Genomic DNA, 26,526 nt, shown 5'->3' on the forward strand with positions numbered 1-26,526 from the left:
AAAAATATCTTTAACTCTGATTTTTTTTTTTAAAGCTACAGCTTCTCATTTCTGATCATAATTTATGAACAGCTGAGGATTTGATGTTTGCATAATGTATAGATAGGGGGTGCCCAAACATTTTCCCAGAGAGGGCCAAAATGAAAATCAGTTTGAGGGCTGCGGGCCAAATGCAATAGTACAGTATATGAAACGCAAATGCTTTTTAAGTAAAGCTGTTTTATTTTTTTATGATTAAGTTGGCAGCCAGTGGTAGGCCACATTTTGTTTTTTGTTTTTTGTTAACCAATGGACATGCAGAAAATAAACAAAATAAATCTTTAAAATAAAAAAATAAAAATCTGACATACACTTGAGCAGTAAAAGCTCGTGGGACTTTTTAAAAATAAAATTTGAGTATTTGTGGTCTTATAAATTGTTCAAATCTAGATGTGTGCTTAAGTCTAATCCAAACGTCTTGAAGTTGCTCGCATTTTATTTTTAATTTTGCTATAATTCAAAGATAAAGTAAGTGCCATGATGAGTTAAGACTATCTGCACTACAGCCCTTTATTTAGTTGGACTGATGGTTGGAATGACTAGGTGGAAATATAGTGTTTCTACATAAAACAGGAGAATACAACCTAGTAGCAGGACAACTGCTGGTGGGCCAAATCAAATGGCTTGGCGGGCCAATTTTGGACTCCTCTGGTATAGATCAAATAACCATTTAAGCATTCAAATGGCATTCAATGGAAACAAAGTAATATTTGACCAAGACTGTAGCAAAAAAACAAAAACATTACCAGAGTACTGAAATGCATTTAATTTTTTGGTCAATGGTGCTCAAAAACAACATGAAAGATTAGGATTAAGCACATTACACCTCAACACTGTTCTATTAAAAAAACAAACACCGTGAAAACAACAGAAGATATCCAGTGTCACCCCAAACATTTTTAAAGGCAAAAAGACTTTCTTCTGTTAAGATGCCAAAGACAAAGACAAAAAACAAACAAACAAAAAAAGATGTTCAGTTTTTTGGGGGTAAAAACCACCACAGTCCAAGTTCATTAAAACTGTACAAATGCTTATATCCCACTGATATGGGGGTCAAGGAAGGGACTGGATGATTATTATTTTCTCGTTAATGCAAAAACGGTGGAGCACACTGAGCAAGTTTTCCCCACACCGCGACACCTGCCTCTCCATGGCCAGACGAAAATCTTCCTTCACACCTTTGGTGATCCCTCGAGTCACTGTGTGGTGTCTGCAAAAGGAACAAGATTTAAATGTGTATTTATAAAATATATAAAAACAAGACTATGAATCTGTATTTACTTACTAAATCTACCTGATCTACAGTATGTAGTAAAGACAAAGTCATGGTAGCAGCACATTACTGTTGCCTTCCACAAATGAATCAATCACAGCCAATTTAGTTTGAACATGTTAAATATAATAAAGCAAAACCATAGAAAAACATGTCCACAAATGAAATGACATCAAGTATCATGAAACGGCAGAACTAAATTGATTGTACAACAACATCAGCCTCATAACAACAGTGATGACCACAGTAAAAAAGGAGTAATGGCTCAAAGAAAAAAAAATAAAAACGCCAACAGGAAATCAAAGAACGACTGACTCTTGATGTAAAAATGACAGGCCCAAACCAAAACTGGGGCGGGGGTGATGACAAGCCTTGAAGCTGGGTATGAAGGAAGGGTGACTGGTGTGAGGGGAGGGAGAGAAGATGGGGACTGTGGGAGAAGGGGCCTGGGGTACCTGTCCATTGTCTGCACCCCTTGTAGCAGAAGGGTGTTTAACTCCACCCCCAGGGCGGGACTAGGGTTCCTGAGGGACAGCAACATTTAACAACTCTGTCAGTGACGTTTCATCAACTGCTTCAACAACGAACCAAGTTTCACAACAACTTTTTTCCTTTTTTTTAACCAAGTACACCTYATCTTAAATTTTCCCCACAGGCCAAGTCTATGTAGATCATCAATAAATAGCAGTGTTCGCTTTAAAAAACAAAAACACAAAAAAACTGAACGGGAAAGTGCAGTTACCATGCCATCTGAAAAAGTTTGAATGGTGATTGGCTTACTTGATCAGCATGCCCTGATTCGGCAGCAGCTCCAGCTCAATCCTGCCCCCTTCTGGAGTGCGCAGGTAAGCAAACTCCTCCAGCATGTCGATATCTGAGTAAACAAATGAGATCAAGGAAAAAAAAGAAAAAAAAAAAAACATCCTGGCCAAGACAACACAGCCTGGGTTATCAGCATGATAGGTCAATATGTCCTTATCAGTTTCCGCCGTGCTGTGTTTGCATGAGTGAAAAGGATACTGGTGACGTAGTTGAAGAAGTTCTCGTATTGGAAACTGCCTTGCTGACAGATTTTGTCCACCGCCTTTAAAAACAGCATCTCGCCTTGCGGCCAGTCGTGCTGCAGGAGCACCACCACGTGGCCGAGCGACAGGTCGTCCCGATTGTCCGTGAAGGCTCGGAGCTGATTGAACCAGGCAAGACGAGCAAAACAAAAAGAGTTCTCAAACAGAATCACAGATGAATCACACAGATCTAACATATTAAAAGTACCTTGAAGCAAGCTAGCATCAGCTGCAGACAGAATGGTAACACAGCTTTGCTGGTGCAGGGAAGTAATCTCAGGTCATTACCTGGTTTGGAGAAAAAAAATAATAATAATTGAACCTTTCTATTGCTCATCTATTATAAAACTTTTATGTTGTATATTTTGTACGGAAAAATAAAAGTCATATGAAAGTCAAACTGCACCAAACTTATTTTATCTGTTATTACAGCTTTAAATTACTGAGTCAGAACCAACAAATYACAACACTATCTATGATGAAGACAATATCAATTTGTGTAAAAAAAACTGCTGACACAGTTATGTGTGAAGCTAAACAGAATCAGGGAGGAGGAAAAAAAAAGTACCTTTTCTCATTTTGTTTTTCACTCTGCTCTGATCTTCTGTGGATTTGATTGGCTCTTGGGTTGGAGGAACCAGTCCACTGACAACATCAAGCAGCTTCTCACAGGCCAGCTGTTTAACACGCATGGTTCAAAACATAAAATACTTGCATGGAAGGATTATCATCAGTGGTGGCAGCACTAATCTAAATATTAGTTGCACTAACCCTAAAGCACTWAGTCAGATATTTAAGTCCCCTAATTCTAAAGCACTAACACATTGAAAATTTTAGCAAAAGCTAATTCTAAAGCACTAAAATAATCCAGCTGACACATGAAACATTCTTCAGAGTCAACACGAGACAATATTTACTGCGTGCAGAATGCTGTCACTTAGTGCCCTTRGTGGGCCAAATGTGAGTCACCTGCAGGCCACATTTGGCCCACGGGCTTTTAGTTTGACATGTAACCTTAAAGATACATGCATATGAACAAAATGTGTGGCAGCTTTCACCCTCAACTGTGAACAATAATGTTCAATAATATTTAAAGACCTCAGTTAGTGCTTCTAAATTTAGCCTATAAATGTAACCAGTGCTAATCCACTAATAAATTTTAAAAATAGCAAAAGCCTTAAAGCACTAATAAAGAAATTAGTTCCCCTATTAGTGSTTTAGTGCTTTAGGGGAACTGTGCCCACCACTGGTTATTACATTAAAATTCAAGAAAATAAGCTGTGAACATCTTTAAGTTAAGATCGAACCAATTAGACTGACAATGACCATTTTCAGGGGGGGAAAAAGGTGATTATGTCTAAATAAATTAAATAATTATACACCTGTGAGAACATGTTTTACATCAAATCCTGCACATTCAAATATTCAGCAGCAGCAGATTTTGAAAAAAATCACTGACACCTTCAGCCCAAATAATGACGTTTCTTTTTAGTTGCAAAAAAAAAAACAAAGTTTCACTTGTTGATTTGGGGGAATAATAAACACGTTATTGCCAAAAGTGTCAAAACTGTGTTTGCTTGCTTTAAGAACAGCAGAAACAAACAACCTAGTTTTAAATACGATGAAGTACGGCACAGAAGTACAACTTAACTGAGTGTTTGGTCTGCATGTGCAGAATATAAGCACTGTGAAAGTAAGGTGGTGTGCATATGTTTACCCTGTACTCTCCCAGTGCGTAGTGGCAGGATGCCTGCTGGATGAAGGCCCTGTGGTGCTCCAGACTGCCCTGACCAGAGGGGCTCTGCTGGCCCGGCTGAGGCTGCTGTACTGCAGCCATCTGATGCAGGCTGGAGAGGGCCTTTCGATACTGGCCCTGGAGATGACAAGAAACACAGTCTGTATTTGTAAGGCCGATGTACCTAAATATGTATTCACATAGTAAGTTTTATTTATTATTTGCTCATCTTTAAAAATAAAATAAATTAAAATCTGTCCTTCTAAATCATATTCTTTGCAGCATTTCCTTACCCAAGTCATCATTCAATACATTAAAGCAAATTTTGACCAGAAAGTAACTCAGTGCAGCATAAATATTGATAATTTTCTTCATTAATAAAACGGCAACTCACATTGTAAGTCATTTTAGAGCAGCCAATTTAGCAACATCAGGACTTGCAATAGAATAATGAGAATAAAAACTAATCTAGCTGAGCAGACTCTATTATCATACAAAGCACAATTAAAAAGGTCACAGGTATCTTATTACAAAAACTGAAAAATTGTAACCTTACCTGGTATATAATCATGTCAGTGAGGAATATTCTGAACCACAGCCAGCTGTCTGTCTTCCATGCAGCACAGATTTTTTTAAACTCTAAAAAACATTTTAAAAAATCATCTCAAATGAATAAATTCCATTTCATCTTGAATTTATAACAACCTCAATGAACTGTGATGGTAGTTTAAAAGTTTACATCTTTTGTAATAGTGGTGGTAGATATTTTGTGACGCTGTAAAAAAATTCCTACAGTTTTTCTAGATGTCGACACAAAAACACAAACATTAGTGGTGCTTACCAACTTCCAGCCCGTCGTGGGCGTGAAGGAGGTCCCAACTTTCTCTGGCTGTGCGGAAACTCTCCAGAGTCTCTGACCAGCTGGGCATCTCGGTCTTGTTGACTAAGATGTGTCGACCACGGCCCTTCCCCAAACCTTCCTCATCATCTGAGCTCTACAAAAATGGTAAAGAATAGTAAAACACACTGTGGTTGTATAGTATGAGCATTTAAAAGTATATGTCTGAGTGGACATTAAATTACCCCTTAAAAAGAAATGAACCAGACACAGACATAAGTATTCAGTTTAAAACAGTTTTCTCTTTGCAAGGAGTGAGAAGTGTCTGAGGACGCTTAAAGACAGGTCTCAGCAGAAAGTTCTGACCTTGGCTGGGAAAAGCTGTACAATTTATTACAAACACAGCACAGAGAAAACATCTTGACCAATCACAGGGTTACTTCTTATCAGTTAGCGCAGCTCAAAGCTGCAGGGATGAAAATTATGGCAGCAAGAAAGACATGTTTAATACAGTCAATTAATGCAATAGAATCAAATATAAAAAATGATTAAGTTTAAAAAATATCTATCAATATGTGTGGTGTTTTCAAACTAATTTGGTCATTTTTGGAGTATGAGAAATATTGTATAAAAATAAAACAATTTCTATTCAGATGTTACCATTGTTTTCTCTCTCCCATCTGCCAGTTTGCGTTTCTTATGTGCGTGTTTCAAAGTGCCTCGATCCATCTCCAAATCACTGTACACTGAACTCAAATCCTCCACCAGGATCCACGGCCCCGAATTCATCGCACCGACCCCTACAAACAGAAACACCAAAAATAAATAAATAAATACACGAGAGGTCCAAAACCAGTAGAATTAGGAATACAGGAACAAATTGTGTAAAAGCCAAAGCCTGACCCTGGAACAGTGCAGGTTGTACAGCTGAGACGTAGAGGAAAGCGCTGCGGAAAAGCACGAGCGCTGCACAAATGACCACCTGACTGCAGCAGCGAGACCTGGTCTCTCCTTCCAGACTGGGCAGGTACCGGCACAGCTCCTTCACTCTCTGCAACATGTCCACGTAACTCCTAATAAACACGATACAAACAAAATGAACTCCTTTACAAAGATTATCATCTAAAATAAGAAAACTGAGCTACCGTGATTTATGAAACACTGCAAGGCTTTTCAATCAGATGTGCGACAGGCAGATKGATAAGTTTACCTCTGCCCTTTGTCTCCCTGCCACTCGCAGCGTGCACCAACCACAGCGACAATATCAAGCAGCCTCTCCCACGGTTCTGCTACCACTGAGGATTTTTCTGACAGGCCATCTATCACGTATCGCTGAGAGCCACGAGAAATGCCAGGTGACTTTAAAGTCCCACTGTCTTGAGTACCTGAAAGACATTTAGGTAAAATCAGAAAGGCACTGAACAGAAAACGAAAGTAAAAACAACATAAAAGCGTGGAAATCTTGGAAGTGATTAAACTGGGTTAGATAGTAAAATAATAATAATTTTCTATAATGTCAGCAGTGTAAACGTACCTTGTAACTGGACATCAGGTGATGGTCCACGAGTCACATAGCCAATATAGAACTCAGCAGCTTTTAAGATATACTTCTGCATTAGGCTTGTTGGCAGGCGCATGTCCATGTTGTTTATGACCAAAGGAAGGACATCACACACTGTAAAAAGAAAAAAATATATGTAAACAATTGCTTTGTTCTATTATTACTTTGAATTTTAACATTGTTCACTGACCAAAAAGCTTTCTGAAGCAGTTGACTGGCGTTTCCACATTCTCCGATGCCTCCGCGTCCAACAGTGTCTCTCCTAAATTAACCTAACAGTACAGCAGACCGTTAACCTTTAACAAATTATACTGGAGTCACATCTCAAAAACACCCGAGTTAATGTATTACTACAAACCCCATGTTGAACCACAGACTCTGGAAAACGCTTCAAAAGGAGCAACAGCATCTCTGCTTTCTCCAGAGTGTTAAAACACTGCTCTGTGGCTTTCAGTAGCATTTCACATTGCACACGACCAGGCAATGTCTCAAAAAGCCCTGGGTGAAGACAATAAAACGTGTTGGATGTCTCTTTTGGTGAAACCAGTTGCGATGTGCATCAATGAAATCAAAAACTCCACTTACCCCTAAGAAACTGTGCGTGTTTGTCCTGCGAGTCACTGCGCAGGGCAGCTGTGATCACACTAATCTCACGCCAAACTATGGGCTGMTCTGGAAAGTTTATAAACCTGCAGAGGTGAAAGATTATTGCCATTTGTAAAATAAATAAATAAGTAAATAAAAAATGCATAACAAACAAAAATAAAATAAAAACAAACAGCCTCAACACGAGAACTTGTCTGGACATGAAAACACTGACACACAAATCTGTCACTCACATGTCATACAGAAGCCTCCCTGCTGAAGCCGTCTTCTCTGCATTGCGTTCAATGATGTACATTTCATACTGTGAACAAAATATCAAGAGATTTGTGATGGGGCTGTAATCCTACTGTCATATCAGCATTGAAGCAATCAATGCTGATATCTAAAATTACCTGGATGCTGAAGTCTGTTGGGTAAAGGGTTCTAGCTGTTATGAGCCAGGCTTTGGCAGCACATGGATCTTCAGAGACCAAATCTCGGGCTGTTTTTACCAAAAACTCGCAGTCTTTTTGCGCTGACATTTCACATTAGTTAAATTTAGTTATATTACCACACGCAAAAATAGGCCAGACTGCGGTATACAGCATGTAKTTCCTTTACATGCGAAAGCCTTAGTCAGAAATTAACCTGAAAAGCGGTTCTCTGCAAGTGTTTTGACACAATTATTAGCAGCATGATTAGCAGCTAGCCTTCTGTTATCAGAATTTCCATTGAAAGCTTTGGGAGAACCATTCATCTAACGGCACACTATTTTTCAACAATCTTATAATATCACATCTAAATGTAATAACTACACAAAGCAAAATAAAAACCTAAACACCCCTGAAGACTTGTCAAACTACGGCTAGCTTAGCTTTTATGTCCCAAAGCGTTAAAGTTACGACACCTCTACGTCACGTCCTGCTTTACGACGGACGTTCAAACATAAAAAAAAAAAAAAAATGAAAACAATACAGTCCATGCGTGTGTGGGCCAAATACTCCTAGCTTGTCGGGCACCACATCGTATAAACATTCAAATGTTAAATATCTGAAATTTGTAGCAGCTTCAAGTGCATGTTTTCAGCACACAACAGCACTGCGCATGCGCAGTCGACCCATCGCTGTCACCGAGTTGCTGCTCGAGCTTCACGACCTACAGCATTGGCCCTGAAAAAAACAACAACACTCATTCCGTCCAGATCAAGACAGCGCCTGACTTGTGCACTCTACAGGTAAAGCCTCGTTTATAAGCTAAACACTTGCGTGGCCTAAACTGAAAACTGCTCTTTTAGCTGCTGTTATTAACAGCACATAACCGTTTTGATTCTGTACAAAGCTAACTTAGCATGCTAAGTAGTTGTTGACTGTGAAGATTTACCAAAGTCCAATTCATAATCCTTACACACGTGGCTAAAATACAAAACTGACAGCTCTTAACAGTGAAATAAGCATGTCACTTGTAGCACGGAGCTAGCTGTGGTTGAGTTGAGCAGCATTCTGTTGAGCTGAGGGTTAAGTCTTATTTTTTTTACCTCCTCTTTGCTTCCTTGTTTGTTTCCTAAACCTGTTTAGCTGTTCTGGTGGGAGGTGAACTCATGGGCGTTTATGGGCGTCTACATAGCACTAAAATAATGTGTAATAATACTTTTCAAACACTAACCATTTCAGTAGAATTTGAAAATCCATATCTGGGACCAATAGTGTTGCAATTCAAAGATTTTGCTGACATTTAAACACGTGTCAGTCTGATTTATCATATTTGCCTGATGCTGTGTGTAAAGTTTTTGTTTCACCACTAGTGTAACTTTTCCACCACCTTGTTTTTGGCTTAATAATCGAGTAAGTTGGAAAGCAAGTTACTTGATTACTGTACTAGGTGGGATTACCTTTTAGATTGTCTTGCATTGTTGATTTGTTCCTTTTAATTTGGTATTTTCCTTTGCGTACCAGTAGCTTTTTTTCTTCATATTAGCAGAGTGCATTTAAAAGGTAATAATCATGTCATGTACAGGATTCCTGATCCATATTTAGTGTACTTTGCACAACTTTGTGTGTCCAAGTAGTTACCGTCAATGTCCATGTCTAAGGCCATCGCTTATCAGGCCATTGTGAAAATAGTCTTATCAGCTGACAGTTGAAGCAGTTTGTTTGTACAAGTCGAAGGCGCCAGTGGTTGTAACAGGTCAATCTGTTTTAGACAGGATTTCCTATCAAAATGTTAACAAATTATAAACACAAAAGAGTTCAGATGTACAATAAATTAATGTTTTATTACAAGGTATACCGAGAGTAATTTCCGTTTAACGAATCACAATATTTGCAATGAAAAGCATGAGGTGTTAAAATCCAGCCCTTGTTGAAGCTCTGCAGCTGAACTTCACAGTAGAAACATCTTTGTTGTTTGTGTCATTTAATATAAAAAAAAACAAATAAAAGAATAACAAGGATGGATGCTATAACAGACTGCAGGTCTAGAAGAGCTCAGAGAGTTCTTCCTGCAGCTGTCAGACAAAACAGAACTTTCAGCCGCTTAATACCAGACACACACATCGATGTGGCTGGCCCACGTTTGCCCGATTACCCACAGAAATCATAACAGAAGRTGGTCTGATCCTGCAGTCATAATAKAAGTATTCTTACTGCAAGCTGAAACAACATTTTGGATTCACATGTACAAAATGTTCTTTGCATTTACACATGTATCTCAAAGGTTCTTTGGAGCACAGCATGACATTTTTTTTTTTCAGAAACATCAAAATTTATGTGTGTGACTATTAGCTTTAATATTTCTTTCTAGTTCGATTTACACTTCTATAGTTTTTATATCAAAATCTAGGTATTTTTTCCTTATCTTGGATTATTAATAGGGATGTCTCGATCAGATACTCAGTATCAGTATCGGTGGCAGATATGGCCATTTTTTGAAAATCGGTTAGAATCTAATTTAATCGTGATCGGGTCGATCCAGTTTTTGCAACAGTTTTCAGCATTATCATGCTTTACAACTGTTAAGAAGTCAAGACGCACACAAGTGTGCAACCATGTCCACAGTGTGGGAACATGTTTCAATGGAAATAATGATGCTGAAACTGCATCTTGCAAAATCTGCAAACTGGATGTTTCTCGTGGTGGGAACAGCAGGGCTCGCTTTAATACTACCAACCTTGTCACTTGGAAAGAAATGAAGAAATAAAGCTGTCGGATCGGTATCGGATCGGTATAAGAAAGACTAATCATTAAAAAAAATCGGATTGTATCGGGAGCCAAAAAATCTGGATCGGGACATCCCTAATTATTCAAACGTTATCGTTTAATTTAGAGCTTAGGGTTAAGCTAGTTTGTAAGAATATATTTCCATCATAACCTTTTATAAGTTTATAAGCATGCTGTGGTCCAACCCCTTATAAAAAAGAAAAACCTAGATCCAGGAGTTCTCACCAACTACAGACCGATTTCAAAACTTTCTTTTTATCAAAGGTTTTAGAAAAAGTTGTTTTTATCCAACTCCAAGGTTTTGTACAAGACAATAATAGTGGTGAACTGTTCCAGTCAGGTTTTAAATCCCGCCACAGCACTGAAACAACCCTTTTAAGAGTTTTTAATGATCTTCTTTTAACAGCTGATTCAGGAAGCTCTGCAGTTTTAGTGCTTTTAGATCTTTGATACCGTTGATCATAACATCTTACTGTCACGATTAGAGCAGCTGGTTGGTATCAAAGGCACAGTTTTATCCTGGTTTAGAGCCTTCTTAACAAATAGGAGTTTTTCTGTTCATTTAGGAGATTGTTCCTCCTCTACAGCTCCTCTGACTTGTGGGGTCCCCCAAGGCTTTATTCTAGGTCTTTTGCTTTTTAATCTTTATATGTTGCCTCTGGGGTCCATTTTTAATAAATATAAGATCCCTTTCCATTGTTGTGTTGACGACATTCAGGTCTCCCTGCGTATCAAGCAAGGGTTGATTAATTTATTCAAATCACTCCTGAGCTGTCTGAATGACATAAAAATCTGTCTGAAATTAAATTTCCTGAATGAAAGTAAGACAGAAGTCATCAGCTTTGGTAAAGACATTTCTTCCGACAATGTTGGTCCTTTGGCTTCATACAGCTGCTCTGCTGTCAGAAATTTGGGTTTCATTTTTGATAATATGTTTAAATTGCACAGGCAGATAAACTCAGTGGTGAAATCAAGTTTTTTTTCCAACTAAGACTTATTGCTAAGGTGAAGCCATACCTCCCAAACAAAGACCTTGAGAAAGTGATTCATGCTCTCATCACGTCTCGTTTGGATTATTGTAATTCTTTGTATGTTGGTTTAGATAAATCTTCTCTGCATCGATTACAAGTTTTCCAAAACGTAGCAGCTCGTCTTTTAACAGGAACTAAAAAACATGAACACATATCCCCAGTTCTGGCTCCTCTCCATTGGCTTCCTGTTCATTTTAGGATAAATTTTAAGATTTTATTGCTTACTTTTAAAGCTTTTAACGGTCTGGCCCCATTCTACCTGTGTGATCTCATTAACATCCACACTTCTGCACTTCGGTCATCCAACCAGTTCTTAGATGTTCCTAGATGTAGGTTAAAGTTTAGAGGTGATCGGGCCTTTGCAGTCTCTGCCCCAAAACTCTGGATTGATTTACCTCAGCATATGGACTGCTGAGACTGTTTTGAGACTTTTAAATCTCTACTTAAAACTCACTTTTACTCCCTGGCCTTTCATCCTGGGAGGGTTTGAGATTCTTTTAATGATAATGTTTTTAATGTTTTTCTGTGTTTTTTAATTGATTTTACTGTCTACATTTATGTGTTGCTCAATTGTTTTATTCATTTGGCTTAATTGTGAAGCACTTTGGCCAACTTCTGTTGTTNTTAGATCTTTGATACCGTTGATCATAACATCTTACTGTCACGATTAGAGCAGCTGGTTGGTATCAAAGGCACAGTTTTATCCTGGTTTAGAGCCTACTTAACAAATAAGAGTTTTTCTGTTCATTTAGGAGATTGCTCCTCCTCTACAGCTCCTCTGACTTGTGGGGTCCCCCAAGGCTCTATTCTAGGCCCTCTGCTTTTCAATCTTTATATGTTGCCTCTGAGGTCCATTTTTAATAAAAATAAGATTCCTTTCCATTGTTTTGTTGACGACATTCAGGTCTCCCTGCCTATCAAGCAAAGGTTGATTAATTTATTCAAATCACTCCTGAGCTGTCTGAATGACATATAAATCTGTCTGAAATTAAATTTCCTGAATGAAAGTAAGACAGAAGTCATCAGCTTTGGTAAAGACATTTCTTCTGACAATCTTGGTCCTTTGGCTTCATACAGCTGCTCTGCTGTCAGAAATTTGGGTTTCGTTTTTGATAATATGTTTAAATTGGACAGGCAGATAAACTCAGTGGTGAAATCAAGTTTTTTCCAACTAAGACTTATTGCTAAGGTGAAGCCATAAAGTGATTCATGCTCTCATCACATCTCGTTTGGATTATTGTAATTCTTTGTATATTGGTTTAGATAAATCTTCTCTGCATCGATTACAAGTTGTCCAAAACACAGCAGCTTGTCTTTCAACAGGAACTAAAAAACATGAACACATATCCCCAGTTCTAGCTTCTCTCTATTGGCTTCCTGTTCATTTTAGGATAAATTTTAAGATTTTATTGCTTACTTTTAAAGCTTTAAACGGTCTGGCCCCATTCTACCTGTGTGATCTCATTAACATCCACACTTCTGCACTTCGGTCATCCAACCAGTTCCTCTTAGATGTTCCTAGATGTAGGTTAAAGTTTAGAGGTGATCGGGCCTTTGCAGTCTCTGCCCCAAAACTCTGGATTGATTTACCTCTTAGCATACGGACTGCTGAGACTGTTTTGAGACTTTTAAATCTCTACTTAAAACTCACTTTTACTCCTTGGCCTTTCATTCTGGTCGGGTTTGAGATTCTTTTAATGATAATGTTTTTAATGTTTTTCTGTGTTTTTAATTGATTTTACTGTCTACATTAATGTGTTGCTCAATTGTTTTATTCATTTGGCTTAATTGTGAAGCACTTTGGTCAACTTCTGTTGTTTTATATAAATAAAATCGACATTGACATTAACATAAGTAAAACTTTTTCAAATGTAACTGATTTGCAGTTTATTTAAAGGAGAAAAACAAGTGGTAAATTTGTCATCATCTCATTCTAGCTTTTGTTTTACAGCCTTTTGCAGAAACTTTAAAATGCTGAAGGATCAGGCAGTGCACTGAGCCTCCCATGGCTGCCAGCACCATGGACTCTGAGTCAGCCCGGACACCCCGACCCCAGGCTGCCCTTACAAAAGGAGGTCCTTCCCTGCTGCGTGCTGGGCTTTTGAGTACCAAGTTGGGTCCAGAAGGGAAGCACTATGTCTGTGGTTCCATTGCTGCTTTCACTAATATTATGATCACCTTCCCCATTCAGAAGTTGCTTTTCCGTCAGCAGCTGCACGGGGTGTTGGTTACCGAGGCCGTGCAGCAGCTCCAGCGGGACGGGCTTAGGAATCTTTACCGAGGCCTGCTCCCCCCTCTGCTTCAGAAGAGCACCACAGTGGCCATCATGTTTGGCCTTTATGAGGACTTCTCTCGAGTCTTACTGGACCATTCCGGCGGCAGCGGGGTGCCAGTGCTCGTCACCAGGAGCTTCGCCGCGGCGCTGGCCGGGACCGCCGAGGCCGTCCTCACGCCGTTCGAGCGCGTGCAGACTCTCCTCCAGGACCACCGGCACCACGGGCGCTTCAACAACACGGCCCACACTTTCCGGACGCTTCTGACCGAGTACGGCGTCCGAGAGTGCTACCGCGGCCTCGTCCCCATCCTGCTGCGGAACGGCCCCAGCAACRTACTCTTCTTCGGGCTGCGGGGGCCGATTAAAGAGCTGCTGCCAGAGGCCACTAGCAAGGCGGGTCACTTGGTCAACGATTTTGTGTGTGGTGGGGTGTTGGGGGCAGCTCTCGGCATTATGTTTTACCCATTAAATGTGGTAAAATCCCGAGCTCAGTCTCAGGTCGGTGGAGCTTTCCAGCCGTGCAGGACAGTGCTGCTAACAGTGTGGAGGGAGAGGGGTGGCAGCGTGGCCAGGCTTTTTAGAGGGGCCCACCTCAACTACCATAGATCCCTTATCTCCTGGGGGATCATCAACGCCACYTACGAGTTCCTGCTTAAGCTCTTGTAAAAGGAGGAATGGATACGTTGTGATAAAGAGAAAGCACGTTGATAGTAACTGTTCAGAAAGAGGAATCCATATCGTTCGGCTTCGCTAGTGGGACAGAAATCTCATAAGTGATGGAAGAGAAAGTATAATTCTGACAGGGGCCTGCAGTTTGTAAAATAATCACCTGCCATTGTTACCTTTCAATGTTAGTGTAAAAAACAAACAAACAAGGCACACAACTCAGCCTTCACAAATCTTGTGCCGGGGTCCAAATGATAAACCCTTGTCTGCTAACATGTACCAAAAGGTGTGATAGCATGGGAGTTAGTTTGTTTTTTGTTTTGTTTCTTTTACAGTTTTAAAGAGAGATTATCTGATTTGATAAACTGCTTTACGTTTATGTACTGTGGTGTTYTTGAAAATTACAGCCATCTGTTTAATAGACCAAGCGTAGTTCTCTCTGTCGAGCTTAAATTCTGCCACTTTTGTCAAAGATCAACCGACAAACTCTCATCCCTACTTACGGGAGCACATGCTAAACACCCAAGAAGACAAATGCCTGAGAAATGGTTAAATAGAAACTTCTGGAAAAGCTAAAGAAAAATAAACCAAAATTTWAAAAAAAGGCAGGGTTGAACAATATTTATTGTCATACACGACTCTTCTGTGTAAAATGTAGAGGCAGTTTTATCTTGACATATTTTTCTCAAGTGCTACGGGAAAGGTGTCGTTTTTATGTGCCGGCAAAACAAGCCACACCCACATTTTCTGGTTTGAGAAAGTTTTTAAATAAAGTACAATTATATTTAGACTTTACTGTAACAAGATGAAACGTTGTTGATTTTGATTTTCACGATGGCGTATTTTATTTTTCTTATTTTTTTTTTACCAGTTTTGGTCATTGACGGTCTCTGCTCCTGCTGTGGTGTTCCCTCCCCTCACGCTTGCTCTCCTTTCTGTCCGTAACATCTGTTGACATAATGGGCTCAGATTTCAAGCTCGAGTAGATGCAGTCGCCACGCCACAGCTCAGAGCGCCGACGACGAGCCCAAAGAGGAAAGGCACGCTGCTCGGATATTTGAGACTGAACAGTGGTAGCGAGCGGAGACAAGGACAGAGGGTGATGTTCAGTGGCACAAAAAGCTCAAGCTGCCGTGTAAATGAATCACTTGGCCTATTTCTTGAATTCTTTTTTTACTGCCACAATTATTTTAAATTACATAGTATTTTCTTTTGACATTTCTACAAAAGCAAGGTTTTGTGCAATGTTTTTACAAACGAAATCTTGCTGGTGTTCAGTTTCACTGTTTATTGTTTTCTGAAGAATAAGTTGCACATTGCTTTTAAAATGTCAAATTAATTGCAGCCACATCAAATAAAAATACAAAGAAATGTTACATTGGTGTCAGTGAGGACAAACTTTATTGTTTTCTAATTTAAGGGGATGTATCATGCAAAATCCACGTTTTTAGTCATCTGTGGGAGTGCAGAAAAGTTGAATTCAGTCTCACCTGGTGCTGCGTAGATATCTTTATATTCTGTTTGGGTCATATTATTCAACTCGTTCAGTTTTCTGTTTTTTTTTTCTATGACGTTTTCTGAAATATGTCAGAATTTGCAATGGTACTGCCAAATAAGGTCTCGACTTACCAACTATAATTTGGTCGTCTTCATTCTCCGCTGACTCTGGGTCAGACTCCAACGTGTGAGGTTGGATGGACAGGTCTTCTGTTGTTGACATATTTTAATTAATTTGTAAATATAAATTTTCTGTGCTACTATATAGTCGTAAAACCCTCTATCAAACTAGAATGGGCCATTTTGGAAGCTGGAGGAAGGGTGGGGTAAAAAAAGACAGCCTCAAAACGAGTTGATCTGAGACAAACCTCAGAAAAGGAATCAGAGAGCGGCTTGTGGAGTTACAAAACGGAAGCCAAAATATTGCAGTTCCACTTTCTATAAACCCCAACTGAATGGTTTAAAATGTAAAATGGAAGGATTTAAAAGCAGGATATGTCTCCTTTAAAACAAAAATGTTATCCAGGTAGTTACTGAATGATTCCGGTGTGACGATTGTATCCGTTTTAGGGATGCTCCGATATGAAAATTTCAGCCGGTATAGATATCCGATATAATTATTGCTGTTATGGCCGATAACCGATGTTTACCAATATTACACAAACCCACAAATTTTTTTATAAGCATATACACACAAACACACTTGGGTCTTTTTTTGATACCGTAAATAAATGACCAGACCTCTGACATGGCTCTGTTCTTCAGTTATTCCTGGCTGCACAGCTTCAATATCACTATCATGATCAAACAGATACCACCTGACCAAACATTTCACCTCCCAAAACAAAAACACAAAGCTAAAAAGTGTGAAATCAATATCGGCCGTTAATATCGGCCCAGTTTTACATATTGGGCCGATACTGATATTCTAAAAAAATGACCAATATCGGCCGATACCGATGCTAATGCTGATATATCATGCATCCCTAATCCATTTGGTCATGTTGCACAATATTGACTGTAATCTGCCCTTCTCTGGATATGTGCTTTTATACCTTTTTGCAATCCATCACGCAAACAGCTTCACTATAACGATGAGTTGTGATGATTTAGTCATGAYAAGTGGAGTTACTTTAAAGTAATGACGCTTCTGGCAACAAGATCAGGCTGATAAACCGGGGGCGTTGCTGAATGCTGCTGCATCAAGAAGTCTGACTGCAGGTGATCAGATCAATGACAGTTTGATGTGGGGACTGACTCAAGAAGGGTTGAGCTGCTGTACTTACAAAGCCTTTCAACTCCTGTTTTTTAAACAAGTGGTAATCGCAAGGTGAAATCTCTTCAACACGGGTAAACACGTCAACCTCACGCTACCAAATAAGGAATAAAAATGCCAAAAAAGAGGAAAAGAACAAGAAACACTAGTACAAAGATAAACGCCGGCTTTGTAGACGTGCAGCAACTTATAGAGAAAGAAATCCCCCACTAATCCTCATTAAGAGGTTCAGATGTGCCAAAACCTCGCAGCAGTGCAGTTTGGATTCAGTCTCTGCTGTATAAAACATTCTTGAAACAGAGCCAAGATTTGTAGTCAGAAATTCTCCAAGGCTGTTATTATACCTCAAGACTTAAGAGTACATAAAACTGCACACGTGTATATTTACAACTCTGACCAAAACACTCAGTAAACCACAACTATTTAAGGTCAGTGTGTCATTTATTCCCAAATGTTACATTTTCATGTTACATTAACTTTGTTGTAAGGAAAAGTTGTTATGTAGAAAGTACGAAACTGTTCGGTTTATTGTACAAAGAGAAGATGGTGACACAGGCACTCCATGTTATATGAGCCTGCCTAATAAACGAGACAAAAAAAACACTCATAAAGACATCACAATGGGTTTTTAGGTTAGGTCTAGTTCTGTGTGGGACAAAGCTTCCTGGTGTCGTGGCAGCTGGAAAACTGGCCTCAAACAAGAGTCCTGCCTTTTTCACCTTAAATATTAATTTAGTGATGTTTTGGAGGATGAAATACACCACCTCTCCTCACCAGCTGTTTCTGAATACTTCAGTGGTCTTCATTTTGGCTAATCCTCTTAATTTTGTACAAACAACTACAGGCCGATTAGGCTTAAATGCCTGCTTGTCGAAGCACAACCCCAATTCTAAAAGGTCAAGACGCATAAAATGTAAATAAAACAYAATACATAGATTTGCTCATTTGATAAATGCTCACTAAAGAGCAGTGGACAAGGCTGAAAGTCAATATTGGATTCTCTTTGGGAGATCTGGATTAAAGAGGAGGAACCATCCAGCAATCAGTTCAAAAGRCTGCCTCTCTGATGGTATAGGGGTACATTAGTGCATATGACGTACAGGTTAAACATTTRTTTTAGAACAACATATACTCCCATTCAGTGTAAACCAGGACTGTTGAACAGCTAGAATCCTGTATTGGAAAAGAATGGAACATTCCCCTCTAAAAACTGGTCTCCTCAGTTAGATGTTTACAGGCTCTTGTTAAAGGGGGATTCTTCACAGTGGTAAACATAATCCTTTCTCCACTTGTTAAAGATGTGTTGCTGCCATCAAATTCTAAATTGCCTTAACCGAGTTTAAACATTTGATACATTTACTATGTTCTGTTGTGACTAAAACTAGTTTAAAATTTAAATATGAGATTTTAAAATTGCTTTCTGTTTTTATTTACATTTTACATGTCCTAATTTCTTTGGAATGGGGGGTTTAAATCCTTCAAGTGAGGTGTCAAGTTAAATGGCAAGCTGTTTGAGCAATCCATTTAGTAACAATTCACATCAGTATAAACACGGGCCTTTATAATGACCATGCTAACGCCATGCAACTTTGCAAAACACTGCCATCCATAATGCAGGCATTTTTGTAAAAAAGAAACCCAACAATTTCGCCAACATTCCAAACAAAGAAAGCACCCACGATATTAGAAAAAAATGCTTTTGCTTTTGTTTTTAATGTCAGCACAAAACAAAAAGACAATGTGCGATAATTGATGAGTTCATGTTTGCATAGCCATAAACGAAAGTTAGACAGGTTTAAACCAACAGTTCTGACTTAAGCAGTCTGCTCAWCTGTCACTGTGTTAATAATAAAGTGGTATCCTAGGAGTAAACAATAGCAAGAAACAGTTGTGGCTCAGTTTTTTTACATATATACTTTGGATCTTTGCTACATCTGGACAGAGTTAACAGTCTCCCTTGTGCCACRTCACAGACATTTTCAACTACATAAATAAGGTCCATTGTTTTGCTGCCTGGGCCCCTTGCCATCCCCACATTTCCAGAAAACGTAAATATTTGCATGAAAATGCTGTAATACTGCATACRTTTGGGTAATGGGAGTATTTCCAAGACACATTTACACAAAACAATATGGACAAGAAATGGGGTAGAAAAACTTTTTTTTTTACACAAGGTCACATGTCTCACAAAAAAGGTGCAATCTGTAACAGTCAAAAGTGCTCTACCTGCTGTGTAATGGTGTTTGTATTTCCACATTTGTGACTGTAACGTTAAAAAGCTGAATACTTAAAAAGGTGCAAATCCTACACAAATAAAACTTTTACCATATTTCAAAAAAGTGTGATAAAGTATATCCTCTGTATTTAGTCTGTAAACCGCAATAATAAACTTGAAAATGACAATTTACAGATTACACCTTGTAGAGTGGCAATAACTTCAATGCAACAAAATAATAATAACATAATACTGTCTCAAAGACAAGGGAAAATAATTCCAGTGACATCCATAGTTTTTTTTTTTTATGTTTTACTCACCGTAGACCTGCATGTTGCAGATCATGGTGCAGCAATAGTAAAAATAAATACATAAATACATACATGGATAATCCATCCATACATCACATATTGTATCATAAAATAAAAGAAATATAAGATAATTATAAAATTTGTATGCAAAAATGCATAGTCCATATGCATTTCATGGAAAGATGCAGAGAATAGACCTTTTATCTCTTCAGGATTATGTGTCGTGTTGGTGTGTGTGTGTGGGGGGGTGCTGTGAATGCATGTGGCACTTGTACAAAAATACGAGAGTCCCAGGTCAGGTCGCTCTGTGCTGTTTCTTCATATCTCACCTCTAGAGTCAGTTAKATGTTCACACAGGTCAAAAATTAAGAGGTACGTGTCCAGGCGTGTCTGTGGCTTCCAGTGCGGGTGTCCGGAAGAGTTGTGTAAGTGCGAATACCGATGAGATGAGCACAGTGCAACGTTTAGCAAGCAACCTCACTCCGTCCGTCTCTCCCTGACCCTGTCCCGACCCAGACTTATTCCCGACCATGACACAAGTTCCGGCTGTCTCAACCGCCCCGACAAACTCTCGATACAGACCCACTATCTCCTTTAGCTTTTCCATGGGCTGCTGCCCATCATCGTCGTGATCCCTGTGGACCTGCCTTGATTTCTGGCAGATGTTACAACCAGGACAGGGGTTTGTCTGCAGGCAGGCTGCTGTCAGCTGAACCAGTGCACTGAAGCTGTTGGATAAAGAACGGAGCGCCTCATCGGGAGCCCAGCCCACCCGTGTGGCCCGTTGACACCCGGATGCCAATCGTCGAGCCTCTGCTTGGAGAAGACTCCTCTCCGGCTCCGTCATGGTGGCTGGACTTGCCCCTGTGCACATCTGGCTTCCTATCAAGGCAGCATTGTCTTCAGTTCCGTTGTGATTTAGGTCAGGCCCTACTTTTACACCTGTGCTGTCTAATTTTGAACGTTGTTGTAACTGATCCAGGGTTTCCCTCTCTAATACCAAAAGAAGCTGATCTATATCTTCACGTAGAGAAGCAAAACCCCCCTTTAGCCCTCCATAGTTTTTGTTGGTAAGGGAACGAAGGGGACCACCAAACGAGGTTGTGGAGGAAACTGGACAGGRAACAAGAGGACTGAGTTCAGAAGATGTAGTGGAGAGTGTGGACAGTGGCCGTGGGTTGTCTCTCAACAATGACAGAATATTGGATTTTGGTGAGGGTGTTGTCGGAGATGGGGCAGAGGCAGTTTGAGCAGGTTTGGGGCGTATGCGGCGGGAGAATTCATAGACGGTGAGCTCCTCATCGAAGCTGATGCCATCCTCGGTGTCTCCGCTGAAGCAGTTGGCGTAAACAGTGCGACAGCCACAAGCCTCTCTGTGTTGCTGTGGTGGAGTAGTGTCTGCTGCCGAGGAGGTGGGCGAGTCACCGCCGATCTGCATGTTAGTAACACCTCCCAGCCCCACAGCGGAATGAGGACGTGACTGTGGCTGCTCGGACGAGACACTGTCACTGTGCGAACTGCTCCCTCTAAAGCTCAGGTTCGGGTGTGAGCCATTTGTTCCATTGGCCTTTTTCATATGTGAACTTACGTCCTGAGCCTCCTTGATAGTTGCAATGACAACCTCGGCTCCGTCATCTAAAATGTTCCCTTTGCTTTCGGATGTTAAGGCCACTGTCTCTTTGTCCTTGACAGGGGTTTTATTTAAGTCTGATAAACCACTTGCAACAGACAAACCAGACCCAAAGCCTGATGTGTCACCATTGATGGAGCATGTGGAGGGATAGTCAGGAGTTCCTAGGATCTCTTGGGAGCGAGTCATGTACCAAGGCAAGGACTGGATCTTCCCTCGCAAAGCAGTGGCTGGTAGTCTGCCTCCCAGGCTGGAGGAGCTAGTTCTCAGGTCGGACCCTGAACCAGATCGTCCAGGTTCTTTACCTTCTAGGTCCTCGATGCCTTTAGAGATAGCTGAGATTGGGGAGGTGGTGATAGTGAGCGGTGCGTCTGAATTTTTTGGTGATAGGCTCTCATGACTCAGAGAGACCCTCCGGGGTCCTGACTGGATGCTACCATTGCGGCTGCTCCAAGGGTGGATTCCATTTGGTGGTCTGACTGTGTCTTTAAATATCCCTGTGCTTGGGTCAGTGGGGGAAACGGGCGAACTAGCAGGTAGTGACAATGGGTGGAAGCTGATGGTAGAAGGAGGCTTGGGGGCCACTGGAGGAGGAACGGTTGGCTTTGTACCTGAATTAGACCGAGCGATGGAAGGTGGGTTTGGTGCATTTTTTGTCATTTTCTTAGTTGCATTGACCTTCCCCTCAGCTTTTGAAGTTTCCTTTTCATTAGGAACCAACACTTTATCTTTGGAAACATGTGATCCATTTTCACACACAAGATTTTTATTTAGTTTTGGGGTGTTTTCTTGTCTTTTTGTCTTTTCCTCAGATTGCAGTGTTGTAGCTTGTTGAGACTGTTTACTATTCCTCACTGCTGTGATCAGGGATGACGACAGAGACAATCCACCCAGTGTAACAGATTTAAACTCCATGGTGTCTGGTTCCATTTCCAAGAGTTCAGAAGACAGATGTCCAGAGGCGTCCCCATTGCACTGGGCATATGCTCTTCCATGTTGGGGTGACTTGGGAGGAACTTTCTGAGGTTTGGGAGGCAATTGGGGCTTAGGTGCCAGTGGTGGTTTGATCTTAACTTCAGGTTTCTTTGAAAGGCTAGGTTGTTTGTTGTTGAGTTCAATTGCTGGCTCTTTTAGTATCTCTGATTCTTTTGTAGTTTTATTGRATTGGGTTTTATTGGCACGAGGAGATGATGGTTCTTTTCCAGGGGCTGCTGGAAGACCATTCCAGGTTCCACTCAAGCGATTAGCATTTCGCCGGTCAGCTAGTTCAGCATCTGTGGGAGACAAAGAAAATAAAACAGAGACAACATCATTTTATTATCACAATGTTTATCTATTTCTTTAACTAACAGAAAATTGCATGTATAGATATATTTTCACCAACTTCTGGAAAGTTACACAACAAACCTGAAAGATCGGGGACTGGTGGCGTAAATCTCTCTCGTGCATCAAAAAACTCATCTTCTGATTCCGAGACATTGTCCTTTAGCAAAAGAGATGGTTTGAGGTTGGGTGAAGGAGTAAGAAATAGACCCTCTTCATCCTTCGACAAACGATGTTCAGCTTGCCCTGCTTTATTTTTAGGAATGGAACTCGTCCTTACTGGGACTTTGGGAGGGGTCTTCTTCTTTCTCCTAATGGGCAATCTTTCAAAAGGTGTGCTGTCAATCATTCTCAGATCTCTAGAGCTTGGGATTTTAGAAATGCATCTGAGTTTCRGGACCCCCAAATCTTCTTCCTCCTCTTCCTCCTCCTCATCATCATCACTTGTGGCCCCAGAAGGGCTAGACAGAAAATCAGCCTTGGAGAGCTCAGCAAAGCAGAGACAAGAGTTATCATTGCCGCGGTAATTCAAGTTGGTGGGTCGCATGGGCCCTTGACGTTTTGGCTCCAGGAGATAGGCACGGTGGCCATCCGCATCTGAAAGATCCTCGCCTGTGCGTGATCCATGAAGAGGATCTAAGCGAGACGCAGTTTTGGCTGCGGCGCTGCTTTCTTCTAGGGCAGCACTCAAAGAGCTGCTGGACAAGCTGGAGAAACTGCTGGTGACTCGCGGGTCCGTGTGGTACCAGCTGTTCCTTTCCTCATCCATGACTTTGAATTTACGCAAACAACTTCCTGTTGCTCCTTCTTCCTCACTCTCATTTTCTTTGTCTTCTGTTGTCACTATTATTTGAACTTCCTGTTTTCCTTTGTACTCCTCTCTCTCTCTCCTTTCTTCCTCTTTTCTCTTTACCTCCTCTTCTCTCCTCCTTTCCTCCCAGTCCTGACTTGCTGGGTCTGGGCCTTTGTAGTTGTGAGAATCCATTGGATCGTCTTCATCTGTGGAGTCTTCTGAATCACTGCAGCAGCGAGACACATAACCTAAACACCAGACAAGCACAACAAAGAGTCTTTTAGTATACCTGTTGAAGAGAATTGTGGTTGTATGCTATAACAGCCTTTCCTGATCATACCCGTACTGGTTGATGACATACATCGACATGTAATGTGATGTAATAAAGGTCTATCAAAATGCCAAAACCAGAAAGTGATTGTTTTAAGTGCTCACTTGATAGGGATTCATAGCACACGCCCTCTATTACGGCGAACTTCCCACACACACCTTCTTCAGCAGGAATCCGGTGCACCCTCACTTTTGGGCGCCCCAGACGGAAGACATTAACACTTGGATCCACCAGGAGTTTGCAGTAGCCTCCCAGTAGGCACCCTAAGTCTTTGGCTGCCTGAGAATCCATCAGTAAGGCAAATGGCTGAAAGGAGGAAGGGCAGTGTAGAAGATAAAGGTAAAGCAGTTGTGATTAAAGTCAAAGGGTAAGAAGGGAAAAGCAAGGAAATGGGAGAAAGAGGGAGACATGGTCATCTTTGTGTCAGTGAATCAGCAATGCATACAACAACTCCCTTAGGCTGTCTACTGTCTCATTGGAGGAACAATACTTGGCCTACATTTATTATATCATAAACCTTTGTGCACAGATAGTATAGTGAGTGCACTTTCTTTTTTTAATCTATGTCAGCTAGGAATAATCGAGTATCTCAATGAACTCATGTCTTTCATACCTTCATGTCATGTAGTGAAATGCGCAGCAGGCTAACTTTGTCCGATTCTGATAACAGCTCCACTCGACTGATGTTGCTGAACTCGACCAGCGTAGAGATCACRTTGAGCTTGTGGTTGATGACCTGGCTCATCCCATACTTGGCACCAACGAGCAAGCTGACCAGCACTTCCCTGTCCTGTAGCTGAGTTTAGAGGGAAAGTAGAAAAATGCTCAAATAATTAAACTACAGAGCCAACAGGTTGCAAAAGATGTTAATTCAATGTTGAATTATGGTCAAAAAAGTTGATTTTTGGATAAGGCAGACGATTGAAGGTGAATCAACCATCAAACGATCATCCAATTCTAGCCAAATAACTAGTGTTGAAAAGATGTTGTTGAATCAATGTTTCATGGTCGAATTTTAAACGAGATCATTTGAAGCAGCCATGTCTGTGAGAAATGCAAACATTGTTGGAGTTAGATGATATGTTGTTTTTGTGTTTAATTGTTCAAAAGTACCCTACACTTCTCATATCCAATGATCATTTGCTCTTGGTTGCCCCGCAGTCCAGGCTAGTCCACAGAGGTGATCAGGCCTTTTTTAATTGTGGCTCCTAAACTGCGGAAACAGCTGCCCCTTCCCATCAGACAGGCGCCAACTCTTAGTGTTTTTAAATCTCATCTTAAGACATATTCATTTTCAAAAGCCTTTAATTCAGAATGGGAGTTGACTTTTCCTCATCTATGGTTTATCATATTTGTTTTTATGATCTCGTTTTGTCTTTTTATTATTTGTAGTGTGAAGCACTTTGGCCAATGGCTATTTTAAATGTGCAATACAAATAGAGTTGATTTGACTTGACACACATTATTATTATTATTATTATTATTATTAGGTGTATGTTTATTCCAAAGAGTATACCGCCATGGTTCTTTCTAACGGTTAATTTTTCATAGTACCAGTATTTGAGTTGATACTGAACTTCCTAGGTGTGTGTCGGTAAAGTTTTCCAGACTCACACCATTGTTCCTGAATGTGACATAAGTCAGACTTGTTCCGTGGCAAAGGTACAGGRTGAGAGAGGAGCCTGTTTTGAGTGTTGAGCTTCTTATAAAATAAAGCTTTCTGGACAAAGACAGCTCCAGTCATCACCTGTGTCTTACAGCTGCATCACGTAATGCTAAGTGTGTGTACTATGTGTCTAACCACAAGTGACTAAAGTAGGTAATTCATTCCTGTATTAAAACAAAATAAAATAAATTCAAACTTGTCCATGTAAACAAATAAAAGTCTCCATATGGAAATTACTGCAATAACTATCTCATGGTCATGAGTTATTATCTCATGGCCACAAGTTGATATATTTAATTTTTATTCACTGTCACCGGACAAGCTCCATAAACAGTTACTGGTTTATCAATTTAAAAACTGCTTCTCTTACCATCATTGTAGCTGTGTAAGATCGTCCTCCATAAGAAATGAGCTCTCCAAGCTGAGTGAGGTAGGCCAATCGAGCCTGAGAAGCTGATATCACCTAAAATTGATATAAAGGAAAAAGTAGAATAAAAAAAAAACTCCCACACACCATTCACTGTTCTCTGAACCTGCTTCCATCCCACCTCTTTAAACTCCTGGGAGATTAGCAGTCACTAAACATCAGCTAAAAGTGTCCTAAAGCTGTCACTTTCTGTTTTGTAACGGCTTTTACTGCTTCCCTACGCTCAGCTGTCAATCCTCATACACTGTACCTTCTGGCGTGGTTCCAGCAGAGACTGGATCTTTTTGAGGTGGTAGCTGATGGCTTTCCTCAAATCCCGTTCCCTCATATTGCTCAGCAGCGTAGGAGAGATGAAGCTGTCCAGGCCAAACTCCTTCCTGCCAACAATAAGGACAAAATTAGAACGGTGGCTGCTGAAACCAAAAGGATAACACTTTCATTTTACACCAAAGTAACAAAACGTCTCAGTAGAAGTGTTATTATTGTATAGAACAAGTTGGTACCTGTTTTTGAGAAAATTGTTGTAGTTGCGAAAAAAAGCAGCTTACCGTAAGTCACCAAACTGCTAATTTTAACTAATGTTGGCCTTACATAAGATAGTTTGTTTGATTCTCTTTGTTCTCATATCATAAATCCCTTAAATTGATCCTAAAAAATGGAAACACTTTGATGTACGCCACTATTACAGCTTGTCCAAGCCTATATTCAGATTATTAAATGAAATTAAGTCTGGGTATGCAAGGCTTTGCCTATTTTTTCCTAATTCACAGTGTGA

General features: G+C 40.3%; 3 protein-coding genes across 5 annotated transcripts; 1 reads left to right on the top strand and 2 right to left on the bottom strand.

Moving 5' to 3' along the window:
- Positions 1-781: 781 nt before the first annotated feature.
- ints10 (integrator complex subunit 10) lies at positions 782-7,949 on the bottom strand. 2 transcript variants are annotated; one of them, XM_014031206.1, is made up of 18 exons: positions 7,509-7,949; positions 7,350-7,417; positions 7,096-7,199; positions 6,869-7,008; positions 6,701-6,782; positions 6,484-6,624; positions 6,160-6,334; positions 5,853-6,022; positions 5,610-5,749; positions 4,953-5,106; positions 4,668-4,750; positions 4,094-4,249; positions 2,945-3,053; positions 2,585-2,664; positions 2,333-2,495; positions 2,093-2,186; positions 1,768-1,836; positions 782-1,249 (listed from the first exon to the last, which is right to left on the bottom strand). In XM_014031206.1, the coding sequence occupies exons 1-18, from the start codon at positions 7,635-7,637 to the stop codon at positions 1,093-1,095; spliced, it is 2,214 nt and encodes a 737-aa protein (XP_013886660.1). In that variant the 5' UTR covers positions 7,638-7,949; the 3' UTR covers positions 782-1,092. The 2 variants fall into 2 exon arrangements, with proteins under 2 accessions (XP_013886660.1, XP_013886661.1); XM_014031207.1 differs by lacking the exon at positions 1,768-1,836 and having other exon boundaries at positions 7,509-7,946.
- Positions 7,950-8,106: 157 nt separating this feature from the next.
- Positions 8,107-15,730, top strand: LOC106534534 (solute carrier family 25 member 51). Of its 2 annotated transcripts, XR_001312360.1 has the most exons (3): positions 8,107-8,329; positions 13,293-14,568; positions 15,154-15,730. XR_001312360.1 is itself a non-coding variant. In XM_014031208.1 (2 exons), the coding sequence occupies exon 2, from the start codon at positions 13,347-13,349 to the stop codon at positions 14,280-14,282; it is 936 nt and encodes a 311-aa protein (XP_013886662.1). In that variant the 5' UTR covers positions 8,107-8,329; positions 13,293-13,346; the 3' UTR covers positions 14,283-14,878. The 2 variants fall into 2 exon arrangements, 1 of the variants encoding a protein (XP_013886662.1); XM_014031208.1 differs by lacking the exon at positions 15,154-15,730 and having other exon boundaries at positions 13,293-14,878.
- A 1,747-nt stretch (positions 15,731-17,477) lies between these two features.
- Positions 17,478-26,128, bottom strand: frmpd1b (FERM and PDZ domain containing 1b; the record flags this gene model as incomplete). The annotated part of the gene is given in 6 exon segments (XM_014031209.1): positions 17,478-22,485; positions 22,619-23,575; positions 23,763-23,964; positions 24,272-24,454; positions 25,695-25,787; positions 26,002-26,128. Coding segments are annotated over 6 exon segments (4,108 nt in total), but the record flags the coding sequence as incomplete, so codon positions are not given.
- Positions 26,129-26,526: the final 398 nt, after the last annotated feature.

This window comes from Austrofundulus limnaeus, unplaced genomic scaffold, assembly GCF_001266775.1.
Source record: "Austrofundulus limnaeus strain Quisiro unplaced genomic scaffold, Austrofundulus_limnaeus-1.0 Scaffold1200, whole genome shotgun sequence".
Classification (NCBI taxonomy): Eukaryota; Metazoa; Chordata; class Actinopteri; order Cyprinodontiformes; family Rivulidae; genus Austrofundulus; species Austrofundulus limnaeus.